This window comes from Pogoniulus pusillus, chromosome Z (genome assembly GCF_015220805.1).
Source record: "Pogoniulus pusillus isolate bPogPus1 chromosome Z, bPogPus1.pri, whole genome shotgun sequence".
Lineage (NCBI taxonomy): Eukaryota > Metazoa > Chordata > Aves > Piciformes > Lybiidae > Pogoniulus > Pogoniulus pusillus.
The window spans coordinates 75466689-75485042 of NC_087309.1; the positions used below are offsets into that span (position 1 = coordinate 75466689).

The window sequence follows — 18354 nt, forward strand, 5'->3', positions numbered from 1 at the left end:
ACCTCCAGGGACGGTGCCTCCACCACCTCCCTGGGCAGCCCATTCCAATGGGAAATAACTCTCTCTGTGAAGAACTTTCTCCTAACATCCAGCCTATACTTCCCCCAGCACAACTTGAGACTGTGTCCCCTTGTTCTATTGAAACTAGAGGGGAAAATTAACTATTGCTTTGTCCTTTTGCATATATAAGTAGTTAATACTTACCATTTCAGCCAAAACCAGTGTTTCTCCAGATAACTTTCTCCAGGAGAAAAGAATGCAGCAATTCTGTCTTTGTACTTAGCTGTTAAGACATCCCAGCAGACAAAAAAGGTGACTACTGCAGTGATGATAAGGAGTGGTAAGGCTCTCTGAAAATTCAAACTGCAGGCTGCAATAACTGCCACCAAGTATGCTGGGATAGAAACAAAAATATACACATCAGTTAGGCTGGTCTTTATAAAACCAGAATCAAATCTCACATTAAAGTCAGGCCTGCATGTACCTTTCGAGTGTTTTCTTTCTCTTGTCCTAAATACTGGAAAAAAACAGTAAAAAAACCTGTTGCTACCCATGTTTTTATGGAATTAGCATACAAAATCTTGGCATACTGCTAGAACTCACCCATTTTCTTGAGCCAGGCTATATGTGTTGTATGAAAAAGCAAGCTGAGTCAGTGCTAAGAAGGCATGACACTTAGCATGCAAGTGGCCCTTTTATAACCACTTTCTGGTATGTTGATGCTTATGACAAATATATTTTACATCTACATGTTCTCAGTGGTCAAGGATGATCTCAAAAACAATCTTGTTGAAGGGTAAGGATACAAAGTGGCTTAGTGACTAATTAGGAAACAGACAAATAAGAATATCACAATAATTTTATAGTGCTTGCTGACATTCCCTCTAGCAAACATCTGTTGTAGATATGGACCATAACAATAATAATAATAATTTAAAAAATCTAGTCTAATGAATTAAGTTCAGATTGGGTTGGTCCCTGACTCTTTCCAAAGTGATTTCATGCTCGTGGGAAAGCCCTTAGAGCTGTAATTTAGCTGGCTTACTGGAGGACACTGCTAATGGAGTGGACACAATGAACTGCTCTTTCAGTCCAAACTCAGAAATGTGCTGGAGAAACAGTGTAGCAAGATACATTGAATCATAGAATCATTGAATCAGCCAGGTTGGAAGAGACCTCCATGATCATCCAGTCCAACCTAGCACCCAGCCCTAGCCAGCCAACTAGACCATGGCATCAAGTGCCTCATCCAGTCTTTTCTTGAACACCTCCAGGGATGGTGACTCCATCACCTCCCTGGGCAGCCCATTCCAATGCCAATCACTCTCTCTGGCAAGAACTTCCTCCTAACATCCAACCTGTACTTCCCCTGGCACAACTTGAGACTGTGTCCCCTTGTTCTACTGCTGGTTGTCTGGGAGAAGAGGCCAACCCCCACCTGACTACAACCTCCCTTCAGGTAGTTGCAGGCATCAATAAGGTCACCCCTCAGTCTCCTCTTCTCCAGGCTGCACACCCCCATCTCCCTCAGCCTCTCCTCATAGGGTTTGTGTTCCAGGCCTTTCACCAGCTTCGTAGTCCTTCTCTGGACACGTTCCAGCACCTTGACATCTCTCTTGAATTGAGGAGCCCAGTTTGGGAATGAGTGGAGGTTTGGGGATCTGGAGCTTTCTCTGGGACTTTTTACTTTCTTTCAAAGATGTTTTTTTTAAGACAGTCCAGACTTCTTCTTTGAGTCTATAATCTCATACGAGTAAACAAATAAAGCTTCATAACACCTGGTTGTAACGTACTGTACCTGTTATTAAGATTCCATAGATTATATAGTAAAGTTTGGTTTTATGTTTCTTGCAAAATTCACAGAGTTTATCATATTTCCGTTCTAAAGGCCTAGAAAAACGTAACAAGCAAAGAGAAATGTTAGCTGTAGACTAAGAAGAAAAATAAAAAATAGTAATGTCACCCAGAATATCGCATTACATTGATAAGAATGTCTCCACTTGTAAGGGTTACATTTTAATCCCAAAATGTCAAAGAAAATTGTACCAACATTGGTTTGATGTTGGACATGAAAAAAAAAAAATCTGATGTGTATTTCATAGGCCAAAGTTACCAGGCCAGCTCTGCTAGCCTCTGAATAGCAGCTCTTCTGTGAGGTCTGTTAACAGGGTTAGTGCAAACTGAGCATTTAGTTAAAGACTTAATACATTTTACTAGAGCCACAAAGACTTAATGCAGCCATCCCAGAACTACTCTGCGGAGCAGTAGAGTTTTGAAGTCCTGAATCTGCATTTTTGTCTGCAAAACAGCAATATCCATCTAAAATCTTACTAGAGGGTGCATAGATTTAAAAATGCCCTAATCAAATATATTGATCTTTCATCAAAAACTCATCAGTTCATGGAAGATTAAATGACTTGTTGTATTTAAATCTCTTATTCTAGTATCTGTTCTGTATTATATACTCCATTCTTTTATTATCTCGCTAAAGACAACATGGAGTGATTTCACGAGGGAGACCGTAATTTGGGGAATTAGCAGTTAATAAAATTAATTTAATAGAGATTTCCAATGTTAAACATGCTGGTGATGTGGACATGTTTCAATTACGTAAGCTGCAACTAAATAAAACATCCTTGTATTATTCAAGTTGGAAAAGAAATCACAGCTATAACTGTGTCTATTTAAAGCCTACAGTCTATAAAAGCAGTATTATATTCAGGGATGTTAATTACTCAGACTCTATTTGTTTAGAAACTACATGCAGCTGCTGTCAGATGCACACTGTAATTCAGCATGAATAACCTTATTTTCTGCATACACACACACACAAACCCCAAAACCAAACAAAACCAAACCCCAAACCTACCAATAAACCAAACCGACAAAAACCCCTACAAAACCCAAAATAAAAGACAGCAGCTATTAATTTAAGTGAAAGCAGAGAGAAACAAATAATATTAAGTTAGCAGTCAGAACAGCAGAGCAGTAAAATGCTCCTTCACCAGTATAATGAGTAACAAGGTATTTAAGAAATCCCAATTGCTTTTGATTTGTCAATTTTATTTCTGGGACTTCCTGTTACCTCTTAGGTCATAGGTTTGGGGGGGGGGGGGTAGGGGGGTGTTTGTTTGGGTTTGTTTGTTTTTAAACATGTAAGAACATGCGGTTACCTGCTCTGTATCACCAGAGAGATTAGATACAACAGGAAAAGAAATACAAGGAGAAAAGAAAGATAAGAAAGATACATGAATGAGACAGAATTACTTCATAAAATTTACAGTTAATTCATTAAATCAGAAAAGAAAAAGAAAAAAGAAGAGAAGTTATTATCTTCTACCTATTACTGATACTTATCAGTCATTTGGGATTTAAAATTGTTATTTTAAGATTACAATTCTTCATAATCTCTCCTTGTCTTTAACATCTCTCATTATTTTTTTAGGTGATTATCACTTGAGTAATAGAGTTTAGGCAAACAAACATGTCATAAACACACAGCTCTGTTCTGAAAGGTGGCAGAAAAAAATTCCACATGAAATCTGATTAATACACTAAAGAAACTTTTTTTTCCCCTCAAAGCTGATCCTATAGGTTTAGGGCGCAGTGTATTGCAGGTGGCTTTTACTTAATCAAAGGTGTTGGGAAATGCAAATACCACTTAAGCACATATAAATAAGAACTTTTATGTGAAATATTCATATATGCCAAAACTATTCTTGCTTGTACTTTGCAACTCAGATTTTCTGATCTCAGTGTACTCTAGCAGTGAATGTCAACACTTTGCACATACAGTGAATCCTTGTAATCAACAAACTGATCTTTCAAAGGAGTTGTACCTCTGACCAAAGGCAATTCAATGCTATCTGTTGAAAGAAATCAATGGCACACTCAAAGTTGAAGCATGCTTTGTGAATGACCCTTTTGACCAGATCGGGGAAGATATCGAATGGCATTAGTGCCTGCTTTTAGGAACTAATTTACAAAAAAATAACTCGGTGGAGATATCATTGTCCTCCTTAGGCTTTTAATGTAGAAATAAACCTAACCAAAGTACAAAATCAAGTACAAAACCAGAGAGCACAACAACACTTAGCCTAACTGTAACAAGAGAAAAGTACTCTTCAGTTTTCAGCCTTCAGGGAATTTTCACTGCCTGCAGGAATGGCACCTTCTGCTGATGAGAGAACGAGAGGACTTCCAGAATACTAAGTCCCTTGAACTAAACTTCATTTATTTCTTGGATCTCTATGCATGTACAAATAATTAAAACAAAAAGAGCAAGCTTTATCTCTGTCAACTCTGTCCAAATCTGTGCAGAAATGCCTCTCGTCAAATGATTCCTATGGGCCCAAGTACAAGGGGGAAGAGACATCACTAATCTTACACAGTCATTTGTATTTCAACACTGGCCTGTGCAGCTGTCTTATTTCCAGGAAGATGCATGGCACTGAGGAGGCTTACCAGACTTGGATATTTGCAGTCTCAAAGATCAGCTTTGTTTTAGCTAGACAAGAACCTAAACTTTTTAAACGAGAGCGTTTCATGTTATGTCCTGCAAAAGGAATTACTAATTTCCAAAGAATAACGAGGAGAAATGAAAAAAAAAACAAAACCCAGAAACAAGAAACCTTTTAAATTGTTTAGCTAGATTTTTGAAGCAGTATTTTAATATGATGGTGTCAGTAAACCTGATCAAAAATAACCACCAAAAAACCAAAAACCCCTAATCGTTCAGTAAAATTTAGATACCTGCCTTCACTGTGATTACTTGGCACCAGTGCTTGCAAAGTGTAAAGCTTCTGCTTTGTCAGTGGCTTCTTTTTACAGCTATTCTGTTCTTATTTTTTACTAGAGCAAGTAGCTGTGCAAACTGCAGGACAATAGTGAATCTTTATGCTTCCTAAAAGAGATCACTGTCTAAGACATCTTTTAAAAAGGCCATTATGGAAATACTGAAAAAATAGTTAATGTACAAAAAGGAAAAGAATAAATTGCTCCTTTAATTTTTCAGGCTCTAGGAAGATAGTTCCACAAATACACATGTAATTTCAGTGCCGTAATAGCTTTAAATACAACGTGGTTTGGTATTTAACATATTGATAGGCAATATATGTCTGTGCAGCATAGAGGTAGGGCAGTGGAATTTAGAGATGTCACTTCAGAAACAGAAATATTGGCAGCTTGTTGTTTAAGTCAGGACTAAGCGAGTGGAAAACTTACTCATCCAAAAGACATTACCCTTTCAAGCATGGCTGCTCATCATCTGGAGAGTCACCTTTGTTTCCATGCAGATCACTCTGAATATTGATGTATTCATCCTCCTGCAAAACAAATCAGAGGCAAGGTTGTGTGAGTCATGCACACTTGTTAAGAAAGGTGTAAACCCACAGATCTCCACTGGAATGTGGCTGAAGCAGTCTCAGCACTTTCCTGTCTGCACTTAGGGCACGGCTCCAGCTTTCACATCTGCCACCCGTGCTGTGATCAGCATCAGGCAAACCCAGCGGTTGGACTGTGGCTGTGAGCTTTCTGAATCCATTCATGCTATTTTGAAACGGAAAAAAATAACAGATGTTACCCAGAGATGAAGAGGATCCCATCCATACAGAGGGATGGTAGCTCAACCACTCTCTTGAGCAACCTGTTCCAATGCTCAACAACCCTCTTAATGAAGATATTTCTCCTGATATCCAAAGTAGACCTCACCAGGTGCAGCCTAAAGCCATTTCTTTTTGTCCTTGTTACTTGGGAGACCAACCGTCACCTCCCTACAGCCTCCTTTCAGGTAACCTGCAAATTTGCAGAGGGCGCATTGAAACCCCCTGTCCATTTCATTGCTAACCACGTACAGAATCAGCCCCAATACTGAGCCCTAGACACCACCACCTGTGACCGGCCAGGTGCCGAATTGATCTCCGTCTGCCACCACTGGCATGGCCTGGCCCCTCATCCAGTTCCTCCCCCAGGCAGCACGTCTCATTCCGGAGTACATCATCTCGCACCCCCAAACCACACAAGCTAGGCTGCGTTAAAGCTTTAGAACAATCACTCTGACCTCCATCATGCCTGAAGCCTGTCCTTGAGGTGTCTGGGAGCACTGCAGCACCCCCAGGATGGGTGGCACACCTGCGTGCCTGCCCCCACCTCGCCTGCGGGGCAGGCAGGAGCGGGCCCGTCGCACGGACGGCGCAAGGGCCGGTAACCGCGGGCAGGCAACCGTCGAGTCCAACGGCAACAGCGCACCGACCCGGCCCTTGTGCCGTCTTCGACTCCTCTTAGCGCTGTCCTGGGGTGGCCTGGCTGCTCGCCTACCTCTAGGAGCACGGCCAGTAGCATAGCGAAAGCGGACGGTGTTTGCCTGAGCGTGTGGTCATGTCGTACCCTCTCTCTCGATGCTGTCACTGTGCCCAGCCGCTTGGAGCGCCGGCAGGCTGCAGGTGAGTTCAAACCTTTCCTGCCTCCGTTTGTGCTGTCTGCGCTCCCTGCACTGCCCTGTGAAGCAAGGCCCACAGTGGACCTTGCCCTGGTGACTCCATTCTGTCTGATTTTCTCGCTGCAGGCATCACCAAAAGTCCTCAAACCCCTCTGATTTAGTTCCTTTTGGAAGAATTGAACCAGGTCAAAGGCAAAATTCACACACAGGCAGCAATTAAAATAGTTCAGAGGGGTATGTCGGTAGAACTCCGTGTCTTGGAGGAGTTTGTCTGGGTTTTTGGGGGAATAAAATGCGAGGCCGAATTTGAAAGAGTTTAAAACCTTGGCTTGACACACACAGGGAGTCTCTCAGGCCTCTCGATGGTGGTTTTTGAGGGGGCTAGCAATGACAGCTGTGTGTCTCTGTGGAGTTACACTGTGACTTAGGGCTACGTTTTCACTAGACTCAGTTACCTGGAAAGTGTAGATGCCGCCACCTGCTAAGCTGCTGTTGTTTTTGGTAACGGGAAGTGCATTGCTCAGTGAACGCAGGAGGTAAGCATCTCACCCGAGGGACACCAAATGTTGATAGCATTGAAATGCCACTTATTCCCGGGCTTAAACTCGGAGTGCACTGCATGCAAGTGCTTCTCACAGATTTTTGATCCCGCATTGTAAATCAGGAGAGTCCAGCCATGGACTCTCTCATGGGTCAAAGAGTCTTATTTTCATATTCATAGAGAGCTGCACTCCCTATGGCACAATGTCATCTCTGCTAGTCACAGCTCCAAGTCCACGTCCTACTCCTGTCTCCATTCCCACCTCTCTACTTTATATGCTGTCCAGGCAGGACCATGCTCCCTCCATTGCTTTCTTCAATGCTACATCACCCTCCTTGGACCAGGAGCATATGGGAGTCATACACAGCCTGGCTTTTTGAATTTGTGGATATACTGTTTGTCTTAAGAGTTTTGGGTTTTTTTCCCCCCATTTGAGTATTTCAATATACAAATCATATTTTTAGATTGTCTATAATGTATTTAATTATGCTTAGAATGTTATTACATTGCTTTTTATTGTCACAAATGCTTTCCTACATCTGCAATAACAATTATTAAGAAAACCCAAATCTCACTTTGTGTCTAAGTCTATGCATATATAGAAGGAAAAGGGAGAACTCCTTTGCTTCCCCCCCCCCCGCCCCCATGACCAAACATGATATCAGATCTGGTTCTTTAGCAGCACTGTTCCTTGCTGAGGCTAACCTATAAGATGTATGGAATATGTGATCTTCTGCCAGCAGGAGCACAGCAAAGTTTGTACTCTGCAGAGACTCAAAAAAACCCCCCAAACTCTTCTGTCTCAGTGACAGTGTTTTGAAGAAAGCATCAGTGTGGTCATACATATTTCTACAACTCTTGTACAGAGTAGTGGCCGAGCACTTTCAGTTAAACTTTTTCAGTGAGAAATTGGTTTCATGATGAAAATCATGCTTTCATTGACTGTTGCTACTTTATCCATTTTCAAGAGTTTAAATCCATTCTGAAAGTCCTTTTATTCTTTTTGTTTTTACATTCTCCTTTTTTCTAGGTTATTCAAAGAGGAAAGCATAGACACTGTCTACCATCTTCTTCTTCTAGCATCTCAGATTCTGTCCTGTCCCAAAAATGCATATCAGAAAAATCCAAGATCCTCTCTCATCACTGTAAATCTCAAATCACTTCCACTTTGAGAGCAGAGGCTTTTCTTTAGTAGTATGCATTTGCTGACTTTGATTGTATTCAAACCCCACTGAAACATAGAAACAATATTCACGACATCAAGAAACCTCTGTTTCTTGCCTGTACCTGCTGCTGAGGTACCACTGAACTTGGCTAATAGGTGTGTGATTACAATACAAGAAAGTACTAGAAGTTTTTAATGGAACTCTTAAAGTAGCAGACTGCTTCTCAAGTGGGGATGTGAAAATATTAATATATGACTATAGCAAAATATCCATGGTTGGTTTTTAAGCTGACTCTCATACCTTCATAGCTGCTCACTACATAGGCTTAGATGCCTGTGCAGCCAAAACAAATGTGTTTATTATGAAATCATTTGCACTCTAGTCTTCTTTTCTTTCTCTGATCTGTCATGTGTCAGAACTGTTGCCTCCAGTCTGTGTTTGCCTGAAATTTCCTCTATTTTAGATATGTATGCCCTACCTGACTAAAAGATCATACCACTAAACCAAATGTTTCCAGCTTCTTTCTTTCTTTCTTTCTTTCTTTCTTTCTTTCTTTCTTTCTTTCTTTCTTTCTTTCTTTCTTTCTTTCTTTCTTTCTTTCTTTCTTTCTTTCTTTCTTTCTTTCTTTCTTTCTTTCTTTCTTTCTTTCTTTCTTTCTTTCTTTCTTTCTTTCTTTCTTTCTTTCTTTCTTTCTTTCTTTCTTTCTTTCTTTCTTTCTTTCTTTCTTTCTTTCTTTCTTTCTTTCTTTCTTTCTTTCTTTCTTTCTTTCTTTCTTTCTTTCTTTCTTTCTTTCTTTCTTTCTTTCTTTCTTTCTTTCTTTCTTTCTTTCTTTCTTTCTTTCTTTCTTTCTTTCTTTCTTTCTTTCTTTCTTTCTTTCTTTCTTTCTTTCTTTCTTTCTTTCTTTCTTTCTTTCTTTCTTTCTTTCTTTCTTTCTTTCTTTCTTTCTTTCTTTCTTTCTTTCTTTCTTTCTTTCTTTCTTTCTTTCTTTCTTTCTTTCTTTCTTTCTTTCTTTCTTTCTTTCTTTCTTTCTTTCTTTCTTTCTTTCTTTCTTTCTTTCTTTCTTTCTTTCTTTCTTTCTTTCTTTCTTTCTTTCTTTCTTTCTTTCTTTCTTTCTTTCTTTCTTTCTTTCTTTCTTTCTTTCTTTCTTTCTTTCTTTCTTTCTTTCTTTCTTTCTTTCTTTCTTTCTTTCTTTCTTTCTTTCTTTCTTTCTTTCTTTCTTTCTTTCTTTCTTTCTTTCTTTCTTTCTTTCTTTCTTTCTTTCTTTCTTTCTTTCTTTCTTTCTTTCTTTCTTTCTTTCTTTCTTTCTTTCTTTCTTTCTTTCTTTCTTTCTTTCTTTCTTTCTTTCTTTCTTTCTTTCTTTCTTTCTTTCTTTCTTTCTTTCTTTCTTTCTTTCTTTCTTTCTTTCTTTCTTTCTTTCTTTCTTTCTTTCTTTCTTTCTTTCTTTCTTTCTTTCTTTCTTTCTTTCTTTCTTTCTTTCTTTCTTTCTTTCTTTCTTTCTTTCTTTCTTTCTTTCTTTCTTTCTTTCTTTCTTTCTTTCTTTCTTTCTTTCTTTCTTTCTTTCTTAGGAGAAAATGCCTCTCTATCAACTCCTCAGCCACACTATTCCCTATGATTACCATTTCTGATACCTCTTTTGTTTCTTGTATTGAAACCATTATGGTGCCAGAAAACAGTGCTCTGAATGCTACATGTCCTGTCAGTTTTCTGTTTTTGACTGAATGTATATGTTTCTGAGAACTAAACTTGCTTCCCTGACCTTTTACAAATTTTAAATCAGTTTCAAGTTTTGTTCAAATATATGTCTTGGGTGTATTATCACAGCCAATTACTGACATGGAATTTCAGGTTTATGAATTTACATAAGGTCATTAAAAACCAACTAACCAAAAACCTACCATGAAACCCAAAAGATGCAAAACTCCCATGTCTGGTTAGTATGTGTAGATATCTTATTTTGTAGATTTTTTATCTCTGTTATTGTGGGTCATGACAAGACCAAAAATTACGGATTCAAATCAAAACCTAAAAGCCTGTGTAGTGTGTGATAAGAACCTTTTTATACTTTGATGCCTCTGCTTCTATGTTTTGCTTTACTACTATCGGAAGCTCAAGACTCAGTGTACAGACCTTGAGTGTTCAAGGCATTGCACTATTACACAAAGTTGCATTTGTCATGGATGGTGTTCAACTAAGTGCTGTTTTCTTGATCCAAACTTGCATGTCCTCCCAGTGTTGACCTTTGGCCCAGGACTGGTTCTAAAAGTGCACAAAGATCCATCTCTTCTCCCACCAGGAGCAAAATGGTCTATTTGGGCCTTTCCCAGGTAGTTTTGTTTGTTTGGTTGGTTTTGTTTTTTAATTCTGAAGTTGAGTTTTCTTATGTCTTAATGTTTGAAATGGTACATGATTTCTTTTTAATGATCCTTGTGTCGTGGTAGGCCTGATGGGCCAGAAATAGGCTAATACATGTACTGGCTTGCCCAGGCATGCTTCTCTCCTATGGTAAACAAGATACACACGCTTATCTTATGCCTGCCTTGTGCAAGGTCTGTGCTTTTCCCAAATTTGGGTGAAGCAAACCTATGGCTTAGCCTAACATGGCCAGGCTTGGTTAACTGCCATTCTGATGGACAATTCTGTGTCCAAAGGGCAATTAATCTCATCCCACGTTGATAAAAAGAGATATGCAAGTAATAACAACGTGCTCTGCCATTCTATTTCTGCCTGCTGTTGCCTGCTGCCTTTACTTACTGCCTTATTGCTTGCCTGGAAACTCCACTGTCACAGGTTTACCAGGAACAGACTCTAAATGCCTCCACACAATCAGCCTGCATAGCCAGCGTGACATCATGGTAAGAGTGCAAGTCACAAGACATTCTGCCTACACCTGAAAGTCTCCTGCAAGACGGGAAGTGCTCGATACACAAATCATCCAGAGGACCAGGTCAGAGATTATCTGTGTCCTTTCTCCAGCACTCTGAAGTCTAGGAAGAATCAGAATTCTCAGCAGCTGACAAGACAGTAACAGAATTCCCTGAAAGGTTTGGGGGTTTGGCTAGCCCCGTGAGTTGGGAAATAATAATTTGTGAGTACATGCTGAAAGTCTCTTTGTGATTAACCATTGCCTTCCACCATAGGCAGAAGGGAGCTCCTTGAGTCCACCTAGTGGGCAAGTGGTATATTGACCGTAAGCGGCATTTGGCTGCAGGAACATTCTCTTCCAGTTCAATTAATGTTTGTATGTTTTTCTGGTTATTACTAGACCTAGATATTGTCTGTAATATGTTTCCATGACCATACAAGAACTGCTTGTTATTAATAGTAGTGGTCAGAGGAGGCAAGAATTCTGCATCTCAAAATCAATAAACAATATTAAATTTGAAAAAGTACAATCTCATATAAATTAATTTCCCTTTTGTAACACCTTGGAAGCTGGTTTCTTTTTTTTTTTTTCAGTTTCTAAGACAGTTGATTAAACAAAATGTCAGTGAACTTATGTCTGAAATTCATAGAAACATTTTCATATTTCATTGGTTTCTTATGGTAGTAGTTATGGTATGGTCATTTCACTGTGTTTTCCTGTTTGAAGTATCTCATTATTTACATGCTAACAAACTGATACAGTAGTATCTACATTTAGCCTTCTAAGAAGGCAATGATTTCCAAACAAGCAATACAAAATAGGCTTAATCATATTAAATTAAGGTAAAAGCAGGAATAAACAGTACTACTAGACATAAATTAGATTTTGCTTTTTAGCAGAAACCTGACTTTAGCAGCAACCAGAACAGTTTTCATTAACATATTTTCCCTAAAGATATTCTTCCTCTAAATTCCCCAAAAAGTTGGTTTCAGTAAAAACGTTTTTATAAACTTGTTTGTCTGGGGAAAAGGGGGGAGGAAGTCACAAGAAGCTATTGATTTACCTGCTGTGGTCCTAGTAAACTACATGGCAATACATCTTTTAATTCCCTTAAAAGGGAGGTTTTCCTTTTCCAAAAGGCACCTGTGTCACTTGTGTGCCTTCTAACCATGCTGTCTTTGGAGCTGATTGTTTTTGCACCTAAAGTTGACAATGAAAGAGTCTACTGAATAGACCATACAGGAAAATCAACAACAACAACAAAAACTACCACAAGAAGCAGTGCTTAACTGCATCACTCAGATATAATAACTTTAAAAAATACTATACAAGATAGCATAATGAAGTTGGAGTGATACAGTTGGAGTGATACAGTTCTGTAACTGACACACAGATGCCCCTGGGGATAGTCTCTTTGAAGATTTTTGTATTTGTTATCAAGCAAGAAAATGGGATTTCTTGGGACTTTCACCAGTGAATATGCTGTCTACAAGCAACAGGAGCACAAAATGAATTGTGCTAAAAGATGCTTCTAGACGTCACATTGTCCAGCCCACTGTCCAACTCCAATAATTACATAAACGCTTAAATTATACAGTAATTAAAGTATATGAATGTATGAGTAATAGAACTGAAATCTAGTAAGAGCATCACATGGCTGCTGGAACTCTAAATAGCCCCCACTACAGAATGATAGATTTGGGTTATGTTTTTGCAAGTGTAATAAGTAATAATTTCAAAATCAGTAGAAACTGGTTAATTACTATTAATAAGAAATTTTCTTCAGTAAGAGACTAATTTTGTTGACTAAAACAGTGTTTGAATGAGTCTCATGGAGCAAAGCAAGTTTCTTATGCTTCACAGCTGATTCTTCAAGTACAACCTCTTCATTTTCCCTTTTTCCCTCCCTCTTTCTCTCTCTCTCTCTTTTTTTTTTTCCCCCTTAATGTGGCTTGGTGAGAATGCATGTTATTTAACCATACACCACGAAGAAAAGAACTCTTCACCAACAAGCTACTCTGCTTGCGCTTGCCTCCTGCTATTGCAAATTGCTACCTACCCAGCACGGACAGAAAACTTTCTAATGCATTTTCTCATTACCTTTTTTGTATCTCCCTGAATATGTTTTCAAAATAACACATTGCATCAAAAACATCCTGCTTGTAAAATAAACTGCAAAAGCATGAAGCTATCTTGTAAGTGAACTACTCCAGTGTTTGTTTTGTGCCCTCTAAATGAACAGTTAATCTGCCGAGACTTTTTGTATGAGTATTTTTTGACCTTCCCTCTTTACCTCCTCCTTGCCTTTCCCAGGAGGATTAGTTTTGCAAAGAGAGCATAACTTCTGTCTGTTTCGCCTTTAACAGCAGCACACACTCTAGAGTAGATGGTTTTCTGTCACTGCCAGTTAACAATGGAAAAAGATATGCTATCACAGCACCCTGGCAGCTGTTCCAACTGTTTCTGGTTTAAAGGTGGATTATTACATTAGATTTAGAATCATGGTACTTAAGAAATTAATTGGAAAACAGATGTTTCAAAAGCAAATGTTCTAAGTTACCATGCTGGATTTAATTGTATTTCAGACTGCATTCAGTTAACTGAAACGAAGCCATCTGATTCACAGTTCAACATTTTACAGTTCTTTCAATATTCATTTTAACTGATGATCATTGATTTAAATTTTCCCTCATACACTACGTTTTTCTAGCCACACTGTCATGATTCTGAAAATCCATTTTAAATATTGAGGAATTACTTTTCCTGTCAATAATCATAGCATTCAATATCCTGTCAAATGACAAAATTCAACGTAGAGAGAAGGAGGGATGAACGTTCATTATTAGTGTGTATACTAAATGAGCTGTAGAGACAGCAGGTAAGAAACAATTGCGGATAGATTTAAATTCAGCTGACTAAATGTTCATGAGGTTTTCAAAATGGGTTGCAAACTGAGTTCACCCACCTCTGAGTGACTAACACTAGTGTTTTCTTTAAAAGCTTAAATTGACAATCTTGAGTAGGATAGTTGATAGTATCCTGAAATGCAGAATAAACAAGTGAAAATGATAGACTGGCACAAGGTAGCCATAAAGAAATTAAAGGGGAAAAAAAAAGTAGGAAATTCATTAGCTCTCAGAGCAAGTGAAAGGTATGAGAGGCAGAAAGAAAATTCCAGAAAACCCAGAACAGGAAAAAAAAAAAGAAATCTGCACATTTCTGAGAAGATAACAAGGTGCATGTGACCCCTGCAATTACTCGAAACATCTGTTGATAGCAAGTAGGAACACAGTGAGAATGGCAAGGACAAAAATCCTAAAAGCAGTTTTCACAAGGAATATTTACTTAGCCTGAGAAGAAAAGAGCCTTAAGATACATCTGTATTTCACTATTTCCTGTAAGAGATGAGGTAGTACCCATAGAAACAATCAAGATTTAATTTTATTTTAAGAACAGCATGGCTTTGAAAAGCAAGTTTTGAAAATGTGGAAAGCGGATGCATAATTTCCTGTCTGGATCTGATGGAATTATAGAGAATAGTTTATATCTTCATCATTCCCAAGGGAAATTGCAACAATCCCCAAGAAATATAAATTCTTAATAGTCCCTATAGTCTTAATTAACCAACCACACAAGAGTATCTAGGAAGCTGTGGAGAATGGCAGTAAATACAGAAATAATCTTTTTTTTTTAGGGTATACTCTAAGTTTGTTTCATTAAAATGGAGTACAAAAGCTGCCTATGTTATGGCAGTGACTATGTCCTTTTGTGATACAAGTAAAAGTCAAGATTTTAAAGGGAATCCTTCCTTAAATCAACTTCTTAAGAATACAATGTGTTTTGCTTCAGGGACAGCTACTGATCACTTAGTGTATCATAACATTGTCAAGGAGAGACTGGGGAACAATTACTATTTATTAGCTCTTATCTTCTATTTAAAAAAAAAAAAAAAGTTTACCTCCTTTTAAAAATCATAGGGTTTTGTTTTGTTTTGTTTTTCATTCCAGCTACTATTCCTTTTAATGAAACAGGTCTTACCATTCTATGAAGAATAAATGTGACTTCTTATTTAATGTTATCATCATCAGGGTTCTGAATTATCACAACTGGTCACGTAAACCTTTGCCTCTTCAATAAGAGCCAAACACAAGCTAGGTAGATCCATTCTTAGTTTTAGGGTTATTATTAGCATTGGGTTTCTGAGCAGGAAATTCTATGGCAAATCCTAGTGATCACCCAGTTGCTGCCATCAGATGTTAGCCATACTGAATGCACAAGACACACAATTACTGTATAACATTATTGTGGATGCAGGTGCATTATACGTCACATTGTCAGGTAGACACTTAACGTAGTCTTCTAAATAGTGATGAAAGTATATAGATAATGATTTGAGTTCCTTATGTGACACATGTAAGGCAAAACCCCCACCAAATTTTAGACTTTCACTTGTCAGTATACCACTGATACAACATATACAGTCAAATATACAGTTTTCTGTGCTTAAATACTAATAGCCAAGGTGAAATTTGGAAGAGGTCAAAAAGTTGACCCCCTTTGACCATTTGTATGACTACTCAAAATGCAGATTACTCTATATTACAAACTTTTCATTCCATTAGTCTCCACAAAAGAAGCACAATACCTCTCATTCATAACATAATAAAGCCCTGCTCCTTCATCCACCACTCCTCAGCCTTGAGCTGCCTTGTATTATGTTGAGATCTGTTTTCTTAATTTACTTGTTTTATAAAACAAACCTAACCTGACTTTTCCTTTTTTTTGTCTGTTTTATTTTTTTTCCTACGTCTTTATGTGCTAATCATTAAACAACTCAGGGACATCTCAGGTACCTACAGAGTGCAATCTCACACTGATACTTAGAATGTCTTAAATCTTTTTCTGTGATTTAGGGAAGATACTGATTGCTTAATACTAGAAGACATTATCTTGGAGGAAGAAAAGCATTCATCTTTTGTGAAAGAAAAGATCAAATAATAAAAAAAAGATGCTCTTTTCTCATGTCCTTCTATCATGAAGTGATGTATTTTTCTGTATGCAGAACTTTAGCTATTTCCGTCTTTGTCTTATTTTCTATAGGGAGTGACTTAAAATATTGAGTCAGACAGTAAATGTAAATATACATGCCTTATGGTGTTCCAGGAAATAAATCATAAAGCCTCATTCAGGCCCCAGGTTTCATTGTTGGACAGTCTTTGTGATTTGGCATTTGAGTTATTTAGATCACAGAGGATTTGCATGCTCTTGCAAAACTCTGTAACAGATGGGAAACACCCGGGTTCACTGCGCACTGCCCAGGTGAGCTAGCTTTGCAAGCAGAGGACCGATCCGGGTCACTGTGCTGTGCTCTACAGGGACTGCAGGAAAAAGGTGATTTTCACATCAAGTCATTCAAAATCATTTAGCATTGAACTTCTCTCCTTAATGAGTTTGTAGGTACCGACTTGGCAAGCTGATCGCATTATTTCAGGCACACAATGTGCGTGGAAATGCAGCCAAGATGAAGTCCTCTTATCTCATTCACTTGAACTGAGGGAGATTTAAATTCCAAGTGCTTGTCTATGGGCTCTGAGGCACAGATACTTTGAGGGGGCTCCGATTACCCAGGAGAACGTCGTAGCCACTGGAATATTGTGTTTTAGGAGTTGTCTCTGTCTCCTCTTGATGGTGTCCCACTTAGCATGACTTATTAACCGACCACTGGAGAAGGAACTTGAACCTAACTCCTTCCACTCCACAAGTATTCCCTGACCAGCAGATTGTCAAATCAGTGTATTGTTTGTCTATACCCCAATGAATACATAAACAGAGTGGTTGAAATATCACTGGTGCTGCATAATATTCGTCATGCTTAGCATCTACAAAGACCTTTCTCTATTATTTAAATAGTGGCGGGCTATATTCACACCCAGTACGTGCAATCCTTCGTGCTGAGAACTGAGGCAGCGTAAGGACCAGAGCCTGCAGAGAGCCAGGGGCACTCTGCTAACAAGCTCTTTAGGGCCTTTGTTTCCATCTGACTTGTTCTACCTTTTCTGACAAGTCTAATGAACAGGTCTGGCTGTGGTTTTGCAAATTGCTGTTTGCTCTTGCTCGAATTCTGATGTAAATACAGGGATGCTGGAGAGTGGGGAAAATATCTAACTTGGTAACATTTTTTTTCATGCTTCTGCTTTTGAAATGTGCATTTAAAAATGGCTATTAGCATTACTTTTTGCAGATGTCACACAGAACTTTTGGATTGTTTTTTTATCTGGGCTCTTCTTGGGAAAAGTACAAGACAATTGCAATGGCATTATGGAGAAATAAAACAGGAAGAAAGACAACATGCCCCACTGTGATTACATTACTCTTTCCCCCATATTATTAGTATTCATGGCCTTGATGCCTATTGCAAGATGATGACCTCTTCTTCAAAAGAACTGTGAATTACCTACCCTCAGGAAAAGGCAGCAACTGATACAGCAGATGAGAGGGGGGAAGAGCTAGCTGTGAAATTCATCAGACTATGAAATACTGCAGAGCCTCGTCAGAGATACCATCATATCAGGCAGCAGATGAAAGTTATGAGCAGAACCTGCTCCTGAATGTGTCACTTGTGCTCCAGCTTTTTATACAAGAGCCTTGTACTTTGGCAGGATATCGGTGCAAAATGTGTCAAGTGTTGTAAAATATCTGCAGGCAGAGAGCAGAAATTGCCTTCCCCTGCTCCCTTTCCTTCAGGGACTGAAGCAAACACTGTTTGATGTCTTTAAGTCCTTCCTCTTCCCCACAAACCAAAGGAGACCACACTTACCTGGAAGGCCAAATTGTGAACTCCTGAAGGATCACAGGCGACCTCCTTCAGCTCCATATGTCTGTTATGGACAGGAGAACTTTGGATGAACGTTGAAAGCTACTTGCAGCACAGAGCAACGACAGTCAGCATCTGGTTAATCCATCCGCAAGGTCAGTGAGAATCACTTGAGCCCTTGCTAACTGGAAGCACTCTCAGGTTGCTCTTGTTCACTTAAACAGCTCCACCTCCTTGCTCCCCCGGCACAGCCCCTTTTGGCCAGCGTGGGAAACTACATTTAGCATTTCTTTAAGCAAGAGGCTTTTCTTTGGTTGAGTCCAAAAGCTTTCCTCACTTGCTTGGGGAAAAACATTTTCTACTTAGATCTTCGAGAGATCAACACAGGGGTGTTAAGGGGCTTTTTGTTGTTCGTTTTTTTAAAGAACGATCCTCAAGCCACAGTTTCTGTGATATTGTTGTGATTGATGTACAGTATTCAGAAACTTCATCTAGCAAGAGAAAACAAGGGAAAAACAAGTCCGTTATTTTTTG

The 18354-nt window shown here is 38.8% G+C and overlaps 1 protein-coding gene across 1 annotated transcript in view; it reads right to left on the minus strand.

The window, feature by feature from the left end:
* SLC28A3 (solute carrier family 28 member 3) overlaps positions 1-18005 on the minus strand; it is a 46390-nt gene extending 28385 nt beyond the window's left edge. The window contains exons 1-4 of the mRNA XM_064140447.1: positions 17824-18005; positions 5242-5324; positions 1799-1890; positions 205-394 (exon numbers count right to left, since the gene is read on the minus strand). Of these exons, the coding sequence (XP_063996517.1) occupies positions 205-394; positions 1799-1890; positions 5242-5324; positions 17824-17880 (422 nt within the window). The 5' untranslated portion in view covers positions 17881-18005. The remainder of the gene's footprint in view (positions 1-204; positions 395-1798; positions 1891-5241; positions 5325-17823) is intronic.
* Positions 18006-18354: the final 349 nt, after the last annotated feature.